The sequence below is a fragment of the Camelus ferus genome, chromosome 18 (assembly GCF_009834535.1).
Source record: "Camelus ferus isolate YT-003-E chromosome 18, BCGSAC_Cfer_1.0, whole genome shotgun sequence".
NCBI lineage: Eukaryota > Metazoa > Chordata > Mammalia > Artiodactyla > Camelidae > Camelus > Camelus ferus.
In genome coordinates, this window is record NC_045713.1 from 21,934,904 (window position 1) to 21,958,463 (window position 23,560).

At 60.8% G+C, this 23,560-nt stretch overlaps 1 protein-coding gene across 5 annotated transcripts; it reads right to left on the bottom strand.

The window, feature by feature from the left end:
* Positions 1-2,392: 2,392 nt before the first annotated feature.
* Positions 2,393-23,490, bottom strand: CAPN15 (calpain 15). Of its 5 annotated transcripts, none has more exons than XM_032460673.1 (13): positions 23,089-23,476; positions 14,728-15,017; positions 8,031-9,489; positions 6,983-7,191; positions 6,729-6,912; positions 6,425-6,648; positions 5,620-5,745; positions 5,372-5,524; positions 4,861-5,022; positions 4,554-4,780; positions 4,155-4,321; positions 3,898-4,076; positions 2,393-3,832 (listed from the first exon to the last, which is right to left on the bottom strand). In XM_032460673.1, exons 2-13 carry the CDS (start codon positions 14,907-14,909, stop codon positions 3,655-3,657), a joined length of 3,450 nt encoding a protein of 1,149 aa, XP_032316564.1. In that variant the 5' UTR covers positions 14,910-15,017; positions 23,089-23,476; the 3' UTR covers positions 2,393-3,654. The 5 variants fall into 5 exon arrangements, with proteins under 5 accessions (XP_032316564.1, XP_032316563.1, XP_032316566.1 ...); XM_032460672.1 differs by having other exon boundaries at positions 3,655-3,832; positions 14,728-15,012; positions 23,089-23,480; XM_032460674.1 differs by having other exon boundaries at positions 3,674-3,828; positions 23,089-23,490.
* Between the last annotated feature and the right edge of the window lie 70 nt (positions 23,491-23,560).

Consider the following 23,560-nt stretch of genomic DNA (forward strand, 5'->3'; position numbering starts at 1 on the left):
CTGTTCACTGTAGTCCCTCCCCACAACTAGCTCCCTCCTTTGGGACCCCCACCTGCTATCCCAAACCATCCCCCACAATGTGCTCCACCTCAGGACCTGTGTGATCATCGGACACCCCTGGGGCAAGGTGTGGTGTGACCCTCTTCGCCTTAGACCCTGGGACAGACGGGCTCCAGGATGCTCTCTGGAGGCACCAAGGGGCTGCAGTGGGAGTGAGCTCCCCATCGTGGGAGGCATGCAAGCTAGGGGCAGGGGCCTTTCAAATCACTGAGTGAGCAGCCTGGCCAGGCGGGTGGGAGGAGCGGCTCAGGCCACGGAGCCCCCACCCAGCTTCAGAGCTGCACTAGCCGAGCAGCGCCCGGGGCCGACAGCAACCATATGCTGGAAAAGGAGCTGTGTGCGTCCCTCTGCGGCCCCGGGGGCCCGGCCTTCCTGGGCCTGTCACAGGCGATTTTCCCTGCCTGAGTGGCAGGCCGGCCAGCGGGCGGGGGCTGCGGAGCCGCTCTAGGTCCATCAGCACTGGTCCTGCCACTCGGGGAGATGCAGGTGCTGGGCCTGGAGCGTGAGACCACCGATATCCCACTGGACGCTTGCCCACTGTGGTCATCGCCATCCAGGTCAAGGTCGGGGGCCCTGAGAGGAGCCCCGGCCAGCAGGCGGGACCGGCCTGCTGCTCCATTGTGGGCAGGTGCCTGGAGCAGGCGGGAGAGTCAGCCCAAGCGCCCAGAGCCCAGAGCTGAGCGGGGAGGCGGGAGGCCGCGGCTAATTTGTACACTAAGTGCTTCTGACAGGGTTGCCTCACAAGTGAGAACACACCACTACTTGCCTCAGGAAGGCTGCGGCCAATGGGTGGGCAACCAGGCGGCCTGGGTGAGGGGCTGGAAGAGGGACAGTAGGGGGAGCTGCCCAGCAGAGGGCCTGGCAGAGATGGGGAGGGGGCCAGGGACATGGGAAGGGGAAGGTGGGGATGAGACAGGGAGAGAAGTGGGCTCAGGACCAGGAGCCCCAGTGGTCAGAGGGTCAGAGACGCAGTGGGCAGTAGGCTGAGCAGGGAGCCAGGGCCACAGTGCAGAGGTGGCTCGCCCTTGTCCGCTTCTGACACCTGGCCTGGGCCCAGGTGCCACCCTGTGATGGCCAAGGGCATGGGGGACAAAGTCCCCTCTCAGGCTGGCTCCCCCATCCTCTCCTCACAGGAGCTACCTCCCCAGGAGCCCCCGACCCTGGCCAGGCCCCTACCTCCACCCTCGCCAGCACTTCCCATGAGCTTTCACGTCCTGACAAAGCATCCCACCTGCAGGTCCCTGACTCCTGACACTTTGTACTCTTTGGGGTTGGGGGCTCCTGGCCCTCATTTCCCTCAGCCCCTCCCTGATGGAGCAGGGGTGGGGAGAGGGTGCTGGCTGGGGCAAGCTGGGCTCTGCAGGCCAGTTGACGGGGTGGGCATGCAGCCCCATCCCACTGTGGAGACCCCTGCCTGGCTGCACAAGGATGTTAGGCACCTGCTGTCAAATTTCACTTCCTCGGCCTTCCTGGGGCTGGAGGAATGCAAGTCCAGTCTGCCCAGGAGGCCCCAGGGGTGGTGGAGCCAGCTCTATGACGACATGGGGGTGCACACGGCTGTCCCTGCAACCCCCACTCCTGGGACAAGGTCCAGTGTGGCCAGCGCAGCCGTGGTGGAGGAAGGCGGGCATTTGCGGGCGCCGAGGTGAGATGTGTTGTGGCAGCTCCCCTGCTGCCCGAGGCCCGCCCGGAGCGAACACTGCTGGTGGCTTTAATTGCTTTCACATTCGATAGGCTGGCCTGTGACAGGCCTCTTACACCCACCAAGCGGCCTCTGCACCCTAGCTCCCCTCTCGGCAGCCCTCCGTCCAGGGAGACCAGCTTCTGCTGTGGATCCTGCCCAGGTGCCCAGGCTGAGACTGTCAACTGCGTGCCCAGCCTCGGCTACCACCTGTGCAACAAGGACGGCAGGGAAGGGGCACGCAGACCAACTTTTCTCTCCACACAGCCCCTTGCTCTATCTGCTTCTCTGAATGACGCTGATGGATTCAGACAGGCCCTCCGAACGCAGGTGTCTCTCTGGGAAAAGCTGCGCATGCATACAGTCTGTCTGCGTGGGGCTGAGGCCTTGTGGGGACCAGTCTGCCAACCATCGTGAGGTCTGGCCTGAGCATTCCCGCACTCCATCCTTCCTGGGGCACAGGCAGCTAGTGAGCAGGGTGTCCCTCAAGGCTCCCTGTGGGGCTGACCTCAGGCCCTGGCTGAGCAATCCCCACCTCCCAGGAGCTGTCGCCAGGTGGGCCTGGGTGCTCTCCAGCATAGTTCTGCCCCTGGAGGGGAGGGGAGGGGCCTGGAACCCCTCGGGGAGAGGGGAACAGATGAGGAGGAATCGTTACAAAACAAAACATTTTTATTTGGTCCTTCGGAGCCTGAGTCTGGGAACACCCATGGAGTCATCCTATAGGGATGGTACTGACAATTGATAAAATAGTCTCTGTGTCAGAAGAGCTGCCGTATGTACAGGGTTAAAAATACTCACAGCTCAGGTAAAAGGAGAAAGTATAAAGGAGGCCCAAGGGGTAGCCTAGTGCTTCTGGTTGCTTCTCCAGGTGTAAGCCCACCCCCTGCAAGCCCCATGGGAAGTGAGGGGCAGTGGGCAGGGCCACCTGCTACCTGGGGGCGCAGGGCAGGGGGCCGGATGGGCCTCGGGGAAGCTGGCCTCAGACGTTCCTGGGCAGATACAGAACTCAGGGCAGAGCAGCCATGGGGAGGATGCTGGGCTTCTGAGGTGGGGAGAGGCTGGGAGGGGCCGCACCCTGTGTGTGCCTGGATAGGGCTGGCCAAGGATTTCTGCTGGACTGTGTTCCTCCCGGCAGAGATCAGGTGGTGCCCACCTCACCTAGCAGCAGAGCTGGGCCCAGGCCCACCTGACCTGCTGCCCCCACCGCAGCCCGGGACATGGCTTCGATCCTGGCTGGCGCTCCAGGAATTGCATAGTGTCCCTCCCCACCCTTGTTTGAGCCCATGGTCACCAGGCACCTGCTTCCTGGGACACACTGCTGGACTCCAGGGACTCCTACGTGCCTCATGGGGGTTGAGGGGGGAGACGGATACCAGGGCCAAACTGGGGAGAAAAAGCTCCTGACCTCATGCCCCACTAGGGGAGTAGTCCCTGCTCTCGCCCTGGGGTTCTGGCCTGTGACCCCCCAAAGAGGTGGTCCCTGTTCTCATCCTGGGGTCCCAGCTTCTGGTCCCTGCTCACCCCAGCATCCTGGCCTCTGACTCCCACAGAGGGGCTGGTCTCTGCTCTCACTCTGGGGTCCTGGCCTTTGAACCGCCCAGATTTGGTTCTTTGAACGGAGCTCTTGGCTGCCTCACCCAGGAAGGAGGCCCTAGCAGTCTGAGCCCGACCTCAAGGTGGGCTGGTCAGAGGGGCTGCCACATAGCCCCTTTGAGCTAAAGGCCAGTTCGAGGTATTCTGCTTGGGCTGGGAGGCCCTGGACAGGAGGAAGGGGCAGGGAGGAAGGCCCAGGGGAAGCTGCACCCTGCGGCTGGCACTCCCTAGGTCGGGTCCTGAGATTCTGGTTCAAGCGTCCTGTGTTGGGGTCTCCCTCATAAAGTGCGTGTGGGGGCAGGCAGGTAGGCGTGGGGCGGTCACAGCGGCCGGGGCCCATGTAGGCCAGCAACCTCGGGGGTGAGTGGGGGGCTGTGGCTGCCCCTGGAAGCTGTCCAGTCGCTGAGGAAGGCCTGGGCTGCCTTGCGGTGCGCCAGGCGGTGGGTGATGGAGAAGCCGGCATTGCCCTCCAGCTGGGACAGGATCACCAGGACCTGCCTGGGGGAGGGGGGCAGTGAGGGCCTGCGGAGGCTGGGGAGCCACGGGGAGAGGGCGGTGCCCACCTGTGCAGGGGCGGGACGCTGTCCTGGGTGCGCAGGCTACCGCGTGTGGACACCACGTTGAAGCTGTCTGAGCAGTCGCACTGCACGTGCAGGTACGACTTGGGGTGCCGGTTCTCCACCACCACGATGAGCCCCGCCCAGCCATGCGTCAGGTAATAGCAGGTCATGCCCTCGCGTCCCTGGGCATAGGCAGTGCAGGTGTGGGTGGGTGGGCAGACCAGACTGCCTCCCCACCCCCCGGACCCACACCCATCTACCTCGTGCCGCTCGCCCCTGCTCTCCGTGAGCAGGATGATAGCGTCAGCTAGTGTGGTCGGCTGGGCCTCCACAGGCTCCACCATGACAAGCCTGGAGCTGTATATGGCCAGTACGTGGCCAGGCGGCTCTGGGGTGCTCCTCGGGACCCCCACTGAAGGGCTAGAGGCTGTGGGAGATGTTGGGTGAGGGGAGTAGGCAGCTCTTCCCACCAGGTGGCCAGAAGTGGGGACAGGGGCATGCCGGCATGGGGAGGCCATGCAGGGTGTGGAGGGGATTGTTATTCTGTGCAGTGGCCGATGGGTGTAGGCGGAGTCACACTGCTGGGTCTGGGTGAGGCAGGGATTCCACTACGGGGCGTGGGTGGTAGTGCATGCTGGGTGGGTGCCAAGGGCCCTCACCCTGCGTAGCCGGTGGACCCGGCGTGGGGCCCCAGTGGTTGAAGGCACAGCACACCACGGCATATTCGCCGGGCTCCAGCATCACATCGCAGTTGACGAACTTCTTGACGGCCCGTTTGCTGTGGGCCAGCAGGCGGCCCAGGCTCAGGCGGCCACCACTGCCAAAGGATGCCCGGAACACCAGTACACAAAGGTCCAGGAGGTGGCTGTCCACTGAGTCCGTGCGCCTGTGTCCATAGGAAGGGGTCATGGGCAGCCAGGCCCGGCCCCCCTGCTGCCCGACCCCCGCAGGCCTGACTCCGCTCACCTGCTGCCCTCTTGGAAAAGAGCAAACTCCAGGGATGCCCGTTCCAGCACTGTGAGGGCTGTCACGCCCACAGGCCCGCTGGCTGAGCTGGGAAAGCAGCCTTGCACCCGTGCCTCCTGCCAGTCTGAGTGCACCTTGCAGATGTCCACAGAGTCGAAGTACCTGGATGGCAAGAGGACAGCCCCCACCCCAGCTCCAGACACAGAGCACGTCCCTGGGCTGGGTGGCAGGCGTCCCTGCCCATTAGCATCTCTTGGGACCAGTTTCCCGGAAGCTCTGGTCCTGGCTGTTGCATGCGGACACCACCAGGGGGCACCAGGCCCTAAAAATGGCCCACAGACAGCCCTGGTGGCAGAAGCACCCCCACCCCCGCTTTTGCTGACCTGGATTCCAAGATGGCTCAGGCCCTTGGATGGCAGAAGGCACAGGCCAGGCTCCCAGGGAAGGACCACACATGCTGGGGTGAGTATCTGGGGCTGACATCAGACACTTGCTGCCCAGCATCCAGTACCTGATGAAGTCACTGTACTCCATCCAGAAAACGCCCTCGCTGCTGCCGTGCGGCATGAGCTCATTCCGCAGGTGCCCCGGCCAGTGTGGCCATTCGTCTGACCAGCTGCCATTCCAGGAAAAGCGGCCCCACGGGTTCCGGAGGCGCAAGAGCCTGTGGACCATGGGGCTGAGGGCCACAGCCACACCCCCCACAGCCTCCACCACACATCCACATGCCTAGCTGTCCGGGGCCAGCCCAGTCCTCACCTGGAGCCCTGTACATCCCGGACATCCAGGATGGAATAGGCATGGCGGGGGCGCAGGCCTAGGCTCTCGTACACAGCATCATCCACCTTCATATTGCCCCCCCCACAGGAGGCGCCCATGAGGAACCTGTGAGGGCAGAGCATCCCTGCTGACCAGGGCCCCTTTGTAACCAGAGGCTTCAATTATGGGGGTGTGGGGGTGGGCTCACTCTTTGGGGGATCCCTTCTGGCCCTGGCACTGCCCCCGGGGAGATACAGCACAGGGTGGGGGACCCATGTGAGAAGTGCTGGCCCAAGAGCTCAGAGAGCTTGGGCAGGAGGACGGGCAGGCTTGGGTCCCTTGGAGATCTTGTGAGGCTGGCTGGGCCAGCCAGCTCAGGGCTACAGCTCCCTGAGAGGGTGGGGCCGTGTACAGCTGAGTGTAAGGGTCCCAGTACCAATGATCTGTCTCCCTCAGGCCTGGAGTCCTGGGCCCTCCCCATAGACACTGGCTAGTTCATGCTATGCCCCTCCCCCATTGCTCCTGCCAGGTGCCTCCATGGGGCTCACTCTCCACGACTCCAACTGGATGCGGATGGCCATCATAGGCCCAGGTCAGGATGGGGCCTTCAAGGTACAGGCCAATGGGCAGCATCCCGCCTGCTTCCCACCTAGCGTGGGCAGGTGGGAAGACTGGCCCAGCAGGAAGAGCTAGGCTTGTGGCCAGCCCTTGCCAGAAACATCTTGTGAAACGTTAAGTGCAGGTCAGAGGATGCTGGCTCTGCTTCTCCCACCATTCCAGGCCCCAGTGCAGCCATCCCTCTTACCCAGCCTCCTTAGAACTCAGCATTTTGGCCCAGATGAGGTCAGTGTCCACAGGCTCCTCGCGGGGGTTGGTAGAGCTGACCTGCAAGGCCAGGCTCTCACAGGGGGCACCAGTAAGCGTGGCCAGGCCCTCGATGGCACGCCCGGCCTGGAGGGCAAAGTAGGAGCCGTGCAGCTTGGCCAGTGCCTTCTCGATGAGGGCCACCCACAGCTGCTTGCGCTGAGCCTATGTGGAGGGGCTGGAGTCATGAGGCCCGTCTCTGGGCCTGCGCCCACCAGGCCCACCCCGCGCATGCCCACCGCCACCTGTGAGAAGAGGAGGAAGCCGGCCTCATCACAGGGCAGCATGTCATCCACCAGCACCGTCGTCCATGTGCCATCCTTGCAGAGCCGCACCTGGTAGGCGCCCTCTGCACACAGGCTGCGTGTGACCATCACCCGCTCGACCAGGTCAGGCCGCTCGGCCAGCACCGCCAATGCACTCAGGAACCTGCCACAGCCAGGGTCATGGTGAGCATGGCCCGCCCACTGCCCACCCTACTTGGGCACCCCAAACTCACCAGCAGTTCCCCAGGAGGCCCTGTAGGATGTCCGAGGGCCGGACAGTGTGGAACACAGACCACGAGGTGCCATGGTCCCTGAACACGGAGCAATTGATCTCGTGGGGCCGCAGCCATTGTCGCACACGCTGCTGGACGCTGTCGCCCGCAGGAAAGCCCACAGACTTGGGCCCAGGGGGGAAGCTGTCGTCCACAAAGTTCACACTGTTCTGCAGAGACCATGGCCACATGCTCAGGCTGGGCTGGACCCCTGCCCAGGGGAGCACCCTGAAAATTCTGCCTGAGCCCCAGAAGGAAGAAGTGGGCATGCGTGCAGACCGTTGATCCCTATGGGTGGCTTGTGGGGCCCACACCACCCCATGCAAGGCATGGAGGACCACTGCCAATCAGGACGTTGCTGCAGGCTGGTGATGGGTCAGTAGGTGTGTGCACCCAGGGAGATGGTGCAGCCCCCAGCATGGAGGCTGCAGGGGGAGGGGGTGGGCATGGGGTTCGGGGAACCTGGGCTGCCTTCCTGCACCATCTGCTGCACTGAAGGCCCCAGGAAGAGAGGTGGGGGACAGCAGCCAGAACACAAGCTTCTGGGTGGGCTGCTGGCAGTGATGGAGGGCAGCAGCCCAAGGGGAGACAGATACCCACTCCGGCTGACCCTGGGGGTGATGTTGCCCTGGGCTCACATCTACTACAGCTCCAAGGTCAGAAGAGCATGAGGGGGTGCCGCAACCTGGAGTTTCAGCAGGGTCTCCATGGCTGCAGGAAGCACCAGGCCTGCCTGTTGGTATGAAGCCACTGCCTGCATCCCCACCTCCCTCGGCACCATCTGTAAGAAATCTCGCCCTAGCCAAGGGGTCATGGACCCTTGTGGGCACAGAGGCAGAAGGGCCCAGCACACTCAGGCAAGGGGTGTTGTGGTGGCCCACCCAAGCTCAGAGCCAGGAGGGTCCTACTCTCTCCCCAGACGGAGAAGGGACAGCAGGGAAGGACAAGCAATGCAGAGGGGGCCTCACTTGGGGCTAGGGAGGCTCAAGGGGGAGGTCCTGGGACCCACCTCCCGGCAGAAGGCCACGATGTTCTCCCACAGGGCCTTGGCCTCGCCCTCGTCTGTCTGCCGCCGCTTCTCCACATGCATGCTCTCCCTGCGCCTCAGGGCCGCTGCACCCCGGCGCTGGGCCACCAGAAGCTGGGGAGTGTGGCAGGCGGCACAGTGCTTGGCCCGGGATGTGTTGAGGAGAGTGCAGGCAGGGCAGGCCCACTGGCCTGGGCGCTCAGGTGGTGCTATGGGGAAGAGGCGGCTGGCCTTGTGGGCTGAGCAGGGCCCGGACTTGTCCGCACTGCAGTTGGGGCAGCGGGCGGAGGGCTCACTGTGCTCCTGGAAGCCGTGCAGCTTGGAGCAACCACATGCTGTGCACCGTGGGGCCGCCGTGGGGTTCCTGAGCGTGCACTTGGCACATGACCAGGTGGTGAAGTCAGGGCTGGAGGGGCTGGCAGGTGTGTAGCGCACAGTATCACCTGCCAGGTCAATGACGTCGCTGCCTGGCACGGCCCCGCCAGCCTCACAGTGGGCTGGGCTGGCAGGGCCAGGTGGGCGCAACGTGGGGCCACTCTCGGCCACCTCCTCCTCCAGGAAGCTCAGCCGCTTGCCGGAGAGCAGCTCTGCTAGACGGGAAGCCCCAGCCATGGTCCGTCCCAGGCCCTGTGGGGGCCCCTTGGAGCTGGGAGAGGGGGAGGGCTGGGTGGCCTCAGGCACCAGTGGCTGCGGCTGGGGGGGCACCTCGCGGCGGCTGCGAGGCACAGGGTTGTTCTGAAGGGTGGGCAAGAAGGGACTGAAGGGTGGCCCCCGGGGGGGCTCCTGGTCGACAGCAGAGGGAGGGTCAGCTTCGATGCCTTCCCCTGGCTGCGGTGGGGCAGGTGTGACATGGAAGCCAGCAGGAGCCAGGACTTCGGGGACCACCAGGGCCTCAGGAGGGATCCTGGGCAGTGAGAGTTTCCGGGGGCCCCCGCAGGCAGAGCAGGAGCTGGCCACGGGCGTGTTGTGCAGTGTGCAGCGCTGGCAGGCCCAGCCGCTCCCAGGCTCTGCTGCCGCCTCCCCACCTTCCCCTTCTTCCTCTTCCTGCTCTTCCTCAGGCTGCCCCCCAGCTGGTTCCACAGACCCTGCTGTCAGCACTGGCCCCGCCTCCTCCTTGCAGCTGCCCTTGGGCTCCAGCAGGACAGTAGGTGGCTTAGGCAGGACCCCGTTGATGACAGGCAGCAGGGAGGCCCCAGGGACGGGCTCCGGGGCAAAGCCACACACCTCGCAGGCCTCCCTGCCCAGGAGGTTACGGAATGTGCAGCGGGCACAGGGCCACTTCTGCTCCTCCACGCTGAGCCGCAGGATCTGGTCGAGGTCAGGCTTGTGTCGGGGAGCCTCACAGATGGAGCACTGGCGCTGGCCGGCAGGGTTCAGGAAGGTGCAGCGTGCACAGGACCACTCCCCAACTGCGGCCATGGGCCCAGGCGAGTGCGTGTGGCTGCAAGGAAAGGCAGCAGTCAGGGAGTGTTGACAAGACCGTCAAGATCATTTGATGGAGAGTGAATGGTCTTTTCAACAAATGGTGCTGGGAAAACTGGATCTAAATGCTGAAAAATGAGATTGGACCCCTACCTTACCCCATATTCAAAAATTAACTCAAGATAGATCAATGACCTAAGTGTAGGAATGAAAACTAGAAAACTCTTAGAAGAAGAGAGAAAGGTAAACTTTCACAACCTTGGATTTGGCAGTGATGACACCAAAAGCACAGGTAAATAAAGGAAAATAAGAGGACTTTATCAAGATTAGCAGCTTTCATGCTTTAAAAGACACCACTGAGAAAGTGAAGAGAACCCACAGCATAGAAAGTATCTGCAAATCATGTAACTGATAATGCTCTAGTATCCAGAATATGTAAATAGTTCTTGAAACTACACAACAGACAACCTGTTTTAAAAATGGGCAGAGGACTTGAAGACACGAAGAGATCCAGAATCAAAAGGGAGACTGAAACAGTGTTGGCAAGAACATGGAGAAACCAGAATCTTTCCTACATTGCTGGTGGGACTGGAAAAGTTTGACAGTTACCCCAAAAGTTGAAGAGGACCACCACGTGACCCAGCAATTCCATCCCTGGGTCCACACTCGAAGAGCTGAACACTGGCGCACTTCACAAACACACACAGCAGATCTGCTCACAACAGTCAAAAAGGTGGAAACCACCCAAGTATCCATCAATGAATAAATGGATAAACAAAATGTGGAATGTTATTCAGCCACCATGGAGGATGAAGCACAACACACTACAACACAGGTGAGCCTTGAGAGACACAAAAGGCCATGTGCGGTGTGATTCTGTCTGCAGGAAATCTTCAGGACGGGCAAATTCAGCGGGAGGAAAGGAGCTGGAAATTCCCAGAGGGGAGGAAGGGAATGGGAGCATCTGGGGGTGGGCAGCGCCGGCCTTTTGACCTGCCTTTCGAGGGCTAATCCAGGTGCAAGCGGGTGTTCACACTCCTCAGCACACACAGTCTCCCACACTGTTTGGAGTCACTCTGCTTGGCAGAAAAATCAATTGTTCTTCACAACAAGGCATGAAGCTTGTGCTTCTCATGCTACGTTTGTGCCAAACCCTTCAGGAAGAAAGAAAACTTGCCTCTTCAAAAACAATAAACCAAAAACCTCCCCCGAGCAGCACGACTGTTTCTCGGCCCAGAGCAAACTGTGAAGCCGCCCTGTGTGCCTGAGACTTAAGAGCTGCCCACAGCCTTGCCCAGGGCGCCCACGCGGATGGGCCCTGGTGAGGGTGGGTAGGTGGGGGCATCCAGCACCAGCAGGGTGGGCTGGCTAGGTCAGCTTTGGCCTTGGCCTTTGTACCACGAAAAGCCAAAGAAATCTGCCTGGAGACGACCGGGGGTTCCCCTACAACCAGGGCTCCCTGCTCAGAGAAGGGTCCATGCTTAAGGCATGGGCACATGTGTGCCCACACAGACAGACAGACAGACACACAGACAGACACACACACACTGGGTCCTGGGCAGCCTCCGCCCAGGCCCCAGGCTCAGAGGATGGTCACTCCCAGTGTGCCCCACCTGGCCTGGTCACATGGGCCTGCAGAGCTGGTCTGACCTTTTGTAGACCACCTGCTGCTGGGAGAGGTCTCCAGAGACAAGACTCAGGCCCCTGCCCCCAGCACAGGACAGGTGGGCTGGGGCCCTCCTAGGACACACCTGCCCTTGGCTCCCAATGGTTCCAGATGCGCTGAGCAGACCCTGGGGGAGAGAGGGAGCCCAAGTCTCACCCACCCTCACGACCCCATGATGGGGTGTCACGACCAGGACAGCGTGACACAGGGCAGGTTTCACAGCAGTTCTGGTGGACCCGCTGAATCAGGAAGATTGTGTGTGGAGTTCAGAAAGTTTGCCTGAAAACAGTGCCTGGAAGTCAAATACAGCCCCAGGGAGGCAGAGGGAAGCCCAGGGCTAGAAGGAGGCAGTGGGGGCTGCGTTCTCTCACCCCTGTGGCCCACACCTCAGTCCGTACCTCAACATCACCGGGTGGGCTGAGACAAGGTGACTCAGGGGTTGGTGATCGGGTGTCCTGAGGAGCCCTGAGCAGGGAGCTTGCCAGAGGGGATCCTGGGCCTGAGTCCCACTCAGCTCCCCAGCTCCAGTCTCTACAACCCAGGGTCACTCTCACGGCCACCTTGCCTCACTGGGGGCCCAGGCCTGGGATCCTTACAATGTGTGAAGGTGAGGGCAGACCACAGACAAAGCCTGGAAGTAAGAGACAGGCACCCAGAACCCAGGGTCAAACCAAACCCTCAACCCAACCCCTCCCATGCTCATGCAGAGGCCAGCACGCCCACCTCCAGGACATAGAGGAAACGACTCAAGTTACTCCTCACGACAGAAAGGCTGAGTGGGAAACTGAGGTGACTGTCCAGGAAAACCTGACACCGAATGCCTGCTCTGCTCTCAGTTATCTGGGAGCAGCAACACTTGGCCCCAACTCAAGAGAGAGGTGACGGAGGTGCCCAGGACATTCCGGGGACAACTGGGGACAGGCAGGGATGGCGTACCACCACCTTGGGTGCAGCCCAGGCCTGGGAGATGGCCTCCTCCTTCCCAGGGAAGCTGAGAGCAGTTAGTGGTCTCTGCACTCAAGGACCTCAGTCAGGCCACCAGACCTGAGGCCAGGCTCCTGGGCAGGATGTGGCTACCTGTCCCCTGACCCTCGCTGGTACTGAGGTACACCTAGGCGCCTCCCTCTGAGGTCACGCTCAGCTTGCCTCGGTTGTCCTCTGTCTGTGTCCCCAGGGAAGGCCTGGAGCTTGCAGGTGGTTGACACCCATATCAATGGGGATGGGTGACACGCCCAGACATGGAGGCTGTTCAGTGAGTGGGGCAGCCTAGGGCTGGTTTCTTCACCGTGCGCATGCCCACTGGAGCAAGAGGAAGGGTCTGCCTGACTGTGTCCCATGCACGTGCCCAGCTGCCCCTGAGGTGCCAGAGCAGCACATGTGCGTGTCCAGGTGTCCAAGTGTAGGTGCAAAGAGGGGTTCTGTTGGGCCGCCTGCCTTTCTGCCCCTCTTCCCACCATCTGCCATGTCCAGCTCCCTGCACTGTCCCTTCTCACTGCTAGCCTGGGTGTCTGGACTCCTCGAGGTCACTAACAGCACTTCCTCCTGATCCGCTCTCAGTGGTGTCTGGAGGTCGGGCTGCCTGCCTGCATTGCCTGGGGAGAGGCCTGGCAGGAGGGAGAGAAGAAAGGGCAATGTCACCCAGGCCACCCGCAGGACAGTGTGAGCCAGGGTCCAACAGGCCCGAGCAGCCTGGGGCACGGGGTCTCCACCTCACTGCCGCTTGCTTCAGGCCCAGCCTCCCTCCTCAGACCCAGTAATTCTACTCCTAGCAATTTATCCTGAGGAAACAAATATGTGGAAATAAAATGCCATGTGTACTGGAGAGAGGTGTGAAGAGATGCACCAGCCACCAGGGAGACGCAGACCAAACCACCGGGAGGCTGGGACTGCGGGCAGTAACAGCGTCGGAGCGTGTGGAAACACCAGGGCCCTCCCCACATGGCTGCTGGGGACGCGAAACAGCACAGCCGCTAGAGAAAACAGCCTGGCAGTTTCTCAGAAAGTTAATCATAAACTTAAATAAACCTCAGCAATTCCGTTCGAGGTGTCTACCCAAGAGAAGTGAAAACATGTCCACGCAAAAACCCGCACAGAAACGTTCACAGCAGCAGATTCATAAAATCCAAACTCAAACGTCCATCAGCTAATGAGCAGGCCAACTCCATGCGTGGAGTGTTGCTTGGCTGTAAAGAAGAGAAGCACCAACACTCGCTATAACGTGGATGAGCCCTGAGAACACGAGGCTCAGTCACAAAAGCAGACACAGCAGGTCACACATTGCGTGATTCCCCTGATACCAAGCGTCCAGAACAAGCAATCCACAAACACCAAAAATGGATGAGTGGTTTCCAGGGGCTGGAGGGGAGGGGGTGACTGCAAGTGGGCAGGATCTTTTGGGGTCACCGAGATGCTGTGAAGCTGGGTTGTGGTAACAACTGCACAACCCCACAAATGGACTAAAACCACTGAGCTGAACACTTGTGAGTGGTCAATTTGACTGTATGTAAGTTACACCTCAATAAAAGTGTCATCGATACAGTAACAAGAGAACTGAAGCGATCTGCTAACTCGCTTGTCCCTGCCACCATCTGCTTCCCAGCACATCCCTCAGGACCTCAAGCTCCCATGACTGTCCACTGAAGATAACACAGACAAGACTTTGCGACAAGACTTTCCCAGGAGGCTGGTCCTGCTCCTGCACATTTGTCAGGGCCCTGCCTGCTAGTCACCTAGTGGGTAGGCCTGGGACACATATGGGGCCCACAGACCCTGGGGAATGTTCTGTACAAGTGGGCTGGGTCTGAGGGAAGTGACAGAAAAGGGCCACTGCAGGTGCCTTCAAGAGACAGAGGATGGTGTCTGCTACCCACGAACCCAGGCCTGGGCGCCCAGGAGTGAGGGCTGTCTTTGGCCCAAGGTCTGGGGACCCAAAAGTCTGCTGAGCCCTGGGCATCCTTCCCTCCAGTGAGGCCACAGGATGTGGTGAAGGCAGGGGTGTCAGTGTGGGTTGGGACGCTGGAGCCCAACTTGCCCCACTCTGTTACCCCAGCACCTAGCAGGGAAGCCCTCCAGGTTATCTGGGGCAGCCTGGGCAGAAACCTGGGCTGTGTCCGGCCACAGCTGTAGCTGGAAGAAGCTGACAGGTGAAGGTTTGCCAGTAGGGCCCCATAGTCCCCACTGCACCCCTGCAGGCAGCCATGTCAGAGCAGGAGCGCCCCCACACAGGCAGGGGGCCAGGGTAGTGCCCCAAAGTCCCATGAGAAGCAAGCCAGCATCCCCTGTGCACGCCCCTCCCCTGCAAGAAGCTCCAGCAGCAGCTCCAGCTTCAGCATTAGATAAGCAAGCCCCGGGCCAAAGGCAGGCAGTGTGTGCCTGTCCCAACTACCTCCAGCCAGCCAGGCTGAGACCCACTGCCATGCTAAGGGAGGGGCCGGCATCCCAGACCTTCTCTGCTGGGTGAGCAACCCCAGGGGACCCTAAGGAACAGAGACCCATTTCTCTGAAAGCCCTTCTGTCAAGGAGGGGGCACCCTGACAAAGCAGCACCCACCCTTCTGGGTCCTTTGGGGCCAACCCCTCCCCACCTTCTTACCTTTGGGCCCGGGGGCGTGGGGGCTGATGCTGCCGGGTGACCAGGGTGCTGCCCCAGACAGGCCCCCCGGGGCCACTCCTACACCAGCCGGCTGCTGCCGGGGGCCCTGGGTAGGACGGTCCCCCGGGGAAGCCGTGGTCCGACTCGGTCTCGGCGGCCAGCGAGGAGGCGGAGCTCCCCATGGCCTCCGCGACAGTGGCCACGCTGAGAGCCGGGCCTGGTCACATGTGGCCGGCGGTGGCGGGCGAGGTGGAGCATGGAGCACCCACACCGGAGACAGGGCAGCTGGGCTGGTCCAAGTCACACGACAACAACAGAAATAAACACAGAATAAAGAGAAAGAGAAAAGATAGCGTGATTTACAGGCATGGAGTCCCCAGAAGCCCTGGGAGGTTCTCCAGTGCCCCCACAGCAAGGGGTCCTACCAGGGCCTCGGGCTCAGCATTGACAGAGCTGCACCCAGGCACACGGCACGCCTCTGTGCGTAATGACGCCCTCTTCTCTGTTTCTGAAAACCCACACCAACCCATCAGCCACCCACGGAGGAGAGACGGCTGTGCCACAGCCACTGGTCTTTAAAGAGGGTGTTATCCTTAGACGAAAGGAAGGAGGAGATATTTAACTAGAGGAAAGGAAAGTAAGGGAAGAGAGCCCAGTGGGGCAGGTGAGCCCTGGCAGGATGGCCTCCGAGAGGGGCACTGGGTGCTGCCCGCAGCCACAGGGAGGCCACCATGGCCTTTCTAGAGGGATAGCCTTCCCAACCTAGAGATGGGTGACCCGAGAGGGACCAGGGAGGCTGCAAGGCCTCCAGTAGGGTGACTGCCTGCCCTCTCGGGAAGGCCGATGGGTCCAAGAGCATCTGCCCTGTAACAAGAGACCAGGTGCATCCCATTTCAAACGAGGCAAGTCCCAGTCAGGTTCAGGAAAGACACCTGGGCTGGGCTTTGGCCCACTGTGGGTGTCTGCTTGGCTTTCTGGCCTAGCAGGTGACCAGCAGCTCTGCCCCCACCACCTGGTCTGCATCACCCAATGACACCCTCCCCCAGCTTCCTAGTAAGTCCCTTGGGCACAGGGGTCAGCGGTGGGGTAAAACCGAGGGGAGCTGTCCTTGCATACAGGTGAGCCAGTGAGCGCCCAAGCCCCCTAGAAATACTGGTCCATGCTGCATCCAGGGTATACAAGTAAGTCTGCCTACACCTGGAGTGACCAGCATGCGCAGCTCTGGAACCTGGGGCACCAACCGCCACAGGACAGGGGTGGGAGAAGTCTGGGCCCACTGCCCCATTAGAGCTTCAGTCACAACAGCTGAGTCTCCTGCAGTGATATCGTTTGCCTGGACCCTTTCTTCTGAGGGACATGGACAGAGCAGCAAAGGCCCTGACAGGCTTGACGACCTTGAAAGTTACCTACCACTCAAGTGTCCTCTGCTCAGCAGGACCAGAGCCAAGTGGTGGTACAGAGGCCCCGTGTCCTACAAGCTGACAGTGCCCACCTGGACCCTGAAAGAACGGCTGGGCCTCCGGCTACACGAGTGCAGCCCAGTAGGAACATTGTGTGAGCCACATGTGTCATTTCTAACCCTCCGACAGCCACGTGAAAAAGATAAGACAGGTAAAAGGAGTCTTGATAACCTATCCTAGGTAACCCAACATATCCAAAACATCACTGTGTCATCTGGAAATCAGGATGAAGCCCCACGCAACTCACGCGCCACCTGTGTTCAGTCAAGGTCCTTCCCCTACGGTGGTTGATGCTCTTCTCCACGGAGACCGGCCACATTCCGGGGGCAGCAGCCACGCATGCCAGAGGTGAGCAGGGTCATTTGACATCTGCTTTGCCCATGGTTATGAGTCGGATACTAGAACCACTGGAACAGCTCCCCCAGGTTCCTGAACCCCACCGCATCCAGAAGGCCCTCACGGGAAGAGAGCTGAGGTGTTCCTGACACTCCCCTTTCACAGCCATATCCTGGGTGGGTGATGGCCTGAGCTGAAGCTGAGCTCAGCGAAGCTGCCCATGGAGCAGAACTGCTCAAGCCCGATCCAGGGCTGCTCTGCCCCTGAGTAAGAGCTCAACCCGTGTCCACTGTGAGAGCAGAGCACGGGTGAGAGTAGACAGTGTGCCCGAGGCCTGGTCAGCTGGCATCATGTGCATCTGATGCAGGTACAGCCAGGGAGGAAACCAGCCCCAGTGAAAAGTGAGGTGTAGCCCTGGGCCCATGGGGGATCTGCGGGCCACAGGGCCTGGCTCTGCCTGGAGAAAAGGGCACCAAAGTCCTGCGAGGACCGCCTACTCTTCATCGATGCTTTAAACTTTGGGGTAGTGGGTGCTCAGGCCTGCACAGACATTTGGGGTGCATGCCAGTGACCCCACTGCATGTGGGCAGAGCACACGGTACTGAGCAGGGCCAGCTCTGCACCCAAGTCTCAACAGCAGCCACACCCCATGTGCCGGCCTCCTGACCTGCCTTCAGGAAACATTGACCCTGCAAATAAGAGGGTCTGGGGCAGCCAGGCCACCATGTAGCCCACCCTCATTGAGGGCTCCAAGAGAAAGTATGGATGCCCCCTAGGAAGCAGCCAGCTCTGGAGTGGCCTCTCCTGGGATGCCAGAACCCAAAACCCTCACACTCTAGCTCTGGCCTGCGGGGGTGGTGAGGAGCCCTGGCTTGCCCTAGCTCAAGGGTCCCCCTGTCTGGGGTGATGCGTGGAAACCCATATCAGGACAACCCACCAGGGAGGTGGCTTTCACAAACACAGCTACCCAGACCCCAGGCAAGAGCCTCGTCACCTCTGCTCCTGCCCCAAGAGCCAAGTCCTTTCATCCCCTCCTTTCTGCGTCCTCGCTTACTAAGCCGGCACCCAGAGCACTATGTAAGCAGGCCTCCCAGCAGAAGCTGGAGCATACATGCCAGCAGCACCAGCCTCCCGCCAGCACGAGGGGCGGGCGCTCCAGGACAGGGTAGCAGGGGATGAGGTGCCTGCCCCACCACCCACAGACCATGCTGGCTCCTCCTTGTCCTCATTCTGGAACCACTGTCCTAGATCTGAATGGGATGGCGGCCTAGATCTGGCCTCAAGAAAACATGGAGGTGGGGCTGCAGCCACTCCCCGCCCCAACTGAAGACCAGGGTTAACCAGCACCCCCGTTAGGCGCCTGAGAAGACAGCAGGGGACTCTCCCCCAGAGTGATGAGAGCACGAAGGGCTCAATCAGGGCGACCCTCTCCTCAGGACCCTGTGTGGGGCACATCTGTCTCAGTGGTGGCAGGCCAGGCCCTGGGGGCGACACCCCACTTCCTCATCCAGTTCAGTGCCTCTCATTGCTCCCCAGAGCCTTCCAACACCTGAGGCAGGAAGGGGGCAGGTGCCATGAGGCAAGGACACAGGCTCGAGGGCACTTCCCCGCGGGTGACAGGTGAGTTGCTCCCACCAAGCGAGTTACCTGGCCAAGGACTGGGAGAATTGGGGAGCCGAGACCTGGCAGAAGTTGAGCCCCAGGTACTGGTCAGGGAGGGTGCACGGTCCTCATGCCTCATCCCCCCAAACTCGGGGGCTCCACACAGACATGTGTGTATACACCTGGCCCAGGTCTGTGTTCAGGACCCACGCACCTGATGCCTGGCTGATTCTCTCCAGGTGAGCAGGCCTGTCCCAACTGCACAACACCTTGGGCCCAGGGCCCAAGTCTCATTAAATCTCAAGACCCATCTCTCCATCCCGTAATAATGGTGTTCTCACCAACTGCAACAACCCTTACAGGATGCATGAACTAGGCCTGGGATGGGGTGCAAAGGAAGAAAGGCTCGCTGAGGGGACCCCAGGCTTTTCTGGGGCATCATTCCCTGGGCCACCAAGGCTGCACCCATTAGAGGTGAAGCCTGAACCCTGGGCAGAAATGCAGAGGACCTGAAACTTCTGCCTGAGTGAGGCATAGGCCAGGACAGTGAGTGAACCCTCCTAAGTCCCTTCCAGAAACCAGGCTGGGATCCCACCCTGGGAGGGCCTCGACTTTGACCTCTCTGCCCCCAGCATCGATGGGACAGCATCCTCTGGCAGCCACCCTCCCTCAAAGTGGTCAGCTGCCTGCATCAGCAGCTCATGTCAGAGGTGGGGCCATCAGGGATGTGGGGATTCTATGTGGAGGGAACACCAAAGGGACTACAGACACAGCCCAGCCAAAAGTCTGCCTTGCAGTGCACTTGGAACTATGGGACCACAGCCCCAGGCCTCAGATGCATGGCGGCACACAGGGCTGTGAGGACCAGGCTTGGTCAGGGCAGGAGTCAGGGAAGTGGGTCTTGGAAAGGTTCTATGAATCAAGGGTTTTGAGACAGGCCTGCACACCACCTCAGGGGGGTGCCCACACGGCTCCACTGCAGCAGGACAAACCCACAGAGCTCATGCCTGGATCTTTGTCTTGGGAGGCAAGGCTCCATGGCAAACTTGCCAAGAACACGTCTATCCAGAGGGCAAGCCCCGCTCTCCTGGGAGGGTCAGGACTCTGGCCCTGGAGCAGCAGCCCCAACCCCCAGGCTTATCAGCAGGAGCCACAGTCCACTGGAGAGTGGTACCAACCAGTCACGTGGTCTGGGCCTGGCAGCCACCTGAACTCCTAATAGAGGACTCTGTCCCCACCCCAAGAACAGTCCTATGGAAGGAAGTCAGGGACCATGTCTGTTTAGAAGCCACATATGTCCCTCACCCAGAGTAGGCTGGAGGCCCCAGGGGCATGTCGTGACCCAGCCACTCCTTGTTGCTTGCTCCAAGACCATGACCACCTCTAAGTCAGTCAGGGGCACAGGGGATAGTCCTCTGCCCATGGCTAGGGCCACCAGGGACAGGTGCCCAGGTAGGGCAGGGCTCTGGGTGAGCAGCCAGTAGCCATGGAGATTCACCTGGACCTAGGTCCCGGTACCACCTGGCCACTCCATTGGCCCACAGGGTACATGTGCCCCTTCCTGTCCTTCCCAAAACCAGTGTGAGGCCTGATGCCTCCCCTACCTGCTGGGCCAGCACCCTGCAACAGCACTATCAATCTCTGAGAGTGGACTGTAGAGGTTCTGCTGAAAATTATTATAAACATCCCTCTAAGAACCAGGTCCAGGAACAAAATCATAACCAGCACTTCCTAGTATCCAACTTCCTGGGAGGAATGCGTGGGCCCCAAACCCCTGCCCGCGTGTGCTCCAAGGCAGATGCTCTGCCTGGCGTTTCTGGACTTGTGTGTGTCTGTCAGCCCTGAAGGGTCAGGGTGCCCTGCATGCTCAGAGCCACTGACGCTGGTGACGTAAACGACTGGCAAGTGTCCGGCGGGATTTGCTCTGCTCCCGAGGCCCCTGCTTTCTGGCTGGGGTGGAGGAGCGGAGACAGGGTCCCTCAAAATCAAACCCACAGGGGAGGGGCAGCTCACCAGCAGGGAGGCCAGAGCATGAGCACACAGGGGCCTTTGGCTACCTCCCGGAAGGCGAAGGAGGTCACTGTGTATCCTCTGGTATCTTTGAAGCCCAACCCACCTCACTCATGCATTGTGAAAAAGGAAACTGTCAGGGACGCCACCAGTTTCTAGTTCATGAGTTCAATATTGTCTAGTGACGAACACTATTTTTAATACTATTTTTAACAGGAAAAGAGAGGCACCAGACGAGCACTCTTGCTCTCTGGCACATCCACATTTCTGTTTGCCAAGTGGTGGCAGGAGCAACCCTGGCCTGGTCAGCCTGGTGACCTCGGGCCTCGCTAGTGGCACAGCTGCTGCACAGGGACATGAGGGCACTCAGCCTCCAGCTCACCCCAAAGGGAGGCAGATGTCGAGTAGGGGAGCCTCTGAAGCCACCTCTTCAGGAGCAGCAGGGGCTCCAAACACGCTGCCCTTCCTCTTCCACCGGGGCTGGGGCAGGAGATCCTAGAAGCACTGATGTGGAGGTGGACGGGTGTAGAGGAATTCCTCTACTCTATGTGTGGGCTGTGACCACCCAGAGGAGCAGAACCTATGTGGTTGCCTTCCCTGGGACCCAGACGCTGTGACTCTTCCCAACAGCAGCTATCGACCTGTTTTCCTCCTGATATCCTGCAGCACCATCCAGGCACGTCCCCTAGCCCGGCCACAGGGGATATGGAGGGGAACGGTGCAGTCCTTGACCTCAGGGAACAGGGTGTGGAGCAGCTGTCCAAGGGAGACAGAGCTGCTAGGGCAGAGAGTGAAGCCATGTGTTCCACTTGGTCTTGTATGAATCCACACTGGGTACCCTGGACAGGTCCTGCCGGAAGGACAGCACATCCCACAGGCACCAGGAGGCTCCATGGTGTCCTCCTCCAGCCTGCAGCTCCCTGCGCTTTCCTGGCAGCACCAACAGCTTCTGTGAGCCTCTGCTCAGACCCCACCCTGGGCCACTGCCAGAGTGACAGGGTGTGGCTAGGCAGGTCTCCAAGCCCAAACTCCACTCACAGCCTCCCTACTACTCATTCAAAGAAGGCAGAGGCAGGTGAGCCCCTCATCCCAAAGACCCTGTGGGTGCTGTTCCAGGCCACCCTGGGAGCTCCCCTCCAAGTTCAGAGCTGGGTCACCAGAGCTGCCTGCCTGTAAGTAGATGACTAAGGACGCTCTTGGACCACCCCCTCGGTGTGGATGGGGCAGTGCTGGACACGCCTGAGACCTTGGCAGAAGGGAGTAGGCGAGAAACACAACCATGTTCCTGCTTTGGGATGTTCCCACAGGTGCTGGAAGCCGAATAATGGGGTGCCATAATTATGGGGTGGGAGGTGCCAGAGGCAGTCCAGGCAGAAGAGCAGGGTAAAGAACCAGCTGATCAGAGCCCTCTGACCAGCTAGGGCCCACAAAGACATCTGTGGTTTCCGAGGATTTTTAGGGCAGCAGAATCCTTCCCTACTCTGTGCATAAAAGACAAACAGTAGGTGGTGGAACAAGGAAGTTGAAAGGCAATCCTGGAAGATCAGAGCTGAATGTGCAGTCTGTCTGCCCCTCCCCCACCAGCAACGGCTGCCCCTCAGCCTTGTCTCCTGACCCGCGAGACACGAGCCCTGAGAGCAAGGAGCTTCAGCAAAGGCACCCTATCACGAAGGGCAGAGGAGCTCAGAGCAACCCTCATGGATACAGGATTAGAGTGCCCATCCACTTCCTGTTCTTGGAGCCCGAAGTCTGGGGGGTCAAAGCAGAGACAGTGTATCTCAGACTGAAAGTCCCTTTTTAAAGCCATGCAGTCACTGAGCCTTGGGCCCAGGACGGCTTAAGCCTGGCTCTCAGTAGGTCACGAGGTCATCAGCCTGACAGGAAAAGCAGCTTGAGAGAGTTTCAGATGCAGAAGGGAAGAGGGGTGCTACTCTTGGGAGCAGAACGACCTGAGACGAAGTAAGAGGAGCCCAAAACCAAGGCTAGGCTGAGCTGGCTTCTCACAAGACCCACTTCCACCAGCCAGGCCACAGAGCAGTGCCTCCCAGGCTCCCCTGTCTGCCTGGGGCCTTCTTTCTGCCACTTTGGCCAGGGAAACACAATCTCTCTCTCTCTCTCCACACTTGAGAAAGTCACTTAGAAGTAGAAGGATGGAATTACCCCAGCCTAGCCTCTGGGGGTAGGAGGGTGATCACGGGCATCTTCCTGACAGTGGCTTACAGAGCTCCCCAGACCTGGGCAGAGGGAAGAGCTCAGGGATTCCTAAAGGAGGGGCTCCCAGGAAGAGTGTGGACCTACTCAGCACCTACCTGAGCCCCAGTTCCCCGACAGCATAACACAGCACCAAGCTGCAAGACCCCAAACTCTCGGGCCTGGTCTCACTGGGGTCCTGTTGCCCATGGTCCGGTCACAAATTCTTGTGGGTTATGGCCCTCCTCTCCTCCCGGAGCCAGTCCAGTCAGGGCCACTTGACCATACAACAAGGGTGCACTAGTCAGGACCGGAAGGGCCCCTCCTTAGGCAGTAAAACAGTCCCGTCGGCCGGTAGCCTGGCAAACATTCTTTGGGCCACCTTGGGTAACTTCTCCACAGCAACAGCAAGAGAGGAACCGGGAGGAGGAAGTATGGTGGCCAGTGGGCACCCAGGGCGCGCTTACGCTCCCCACTCCACGGGACCCCCGGACACATCCCCTAATGCTTCCAGAGCCAGGACACTGCCCAGAGATAAGGACACTCAAGGGCAGGAGGGGCTGAGGCCGCCTCCCGTGTCCGCAGCACCCTGGGCTGGTCTCCCGCTGCCCGGCGCCCCAGGTCACGCTGGCTCCCCTCTCCAGCAGCGCCCCCAGCCCGGCAGGACTGGCCAATGCCCAGCAGGCGCCGCTCGGCCGGCCCGGCTAGGAAGGGGTCCAGGCCGCGCCCCTGGCCCCGGTCCGGCCCGGTCGGCGGGACTCACCTCCACAACCCCGCGGCGCCTCCTCAGTCCCCGCGGCACGGGCCCGCTCCTCTGCGCCGGCCGGCCCACAACTTGTTCTCGAAGGGCAGGACGGCCCCTGTGCCGCCGGCGCGCTGCCCCGATGGCCTCCCGCACTGAGTGGCAGAGCCGGCAAGCACCACGACCGGGCCCAGCCCGCGCCGCGCCCTGCGCCGCTTCCGTAGCGTAGCGCCCGGCTGGGGCCCCGCGGCTACGGCGCGCCCGGGGCGCACGCGGCGCTGTGAATCGCGCGCTAGGACTACGGCTCCCACAGGGCGGCGCGGCGCGCCAGGCAGGCCGGGAGGCGGAGTTCGGGGCGGTGGCCAGTATTGGAGGCTCTCCAGGGGCCCGCCGACTTCCCGGGCCTACCGAACCGCGGGCGCTCAAGTAGGTGGCTGAGCCCTGGGTCCCAGGAGGCGCTGCAGGTCGTGGGGCGAGGGGCAGGCGCCGAGGA

Coding starts and splice junctions, on each gene's coding strand:
- CAPN15 (XM_032460673.1), bottom strand. CDS start 14,909: ATGGGGAGCTCCGCCTCCTCGCTGGCCGCCGAGACCGAGTCGGACCAC. Junction 4,322..4,553: donor GGGTCCACCGGCTACGCAGG/GTGAGGGCCCTT, acceptor CATCTCCCACAG/CCTCTAGCCCTTCAGTGGGG. Junction 3,833..3,897: donor AGCGTCCCGCCCCTGCACAG/GTGGGCACCGCC, acceptor CCCCTCCCCCAG/GCAGGTCCTGGTGATCCTGT.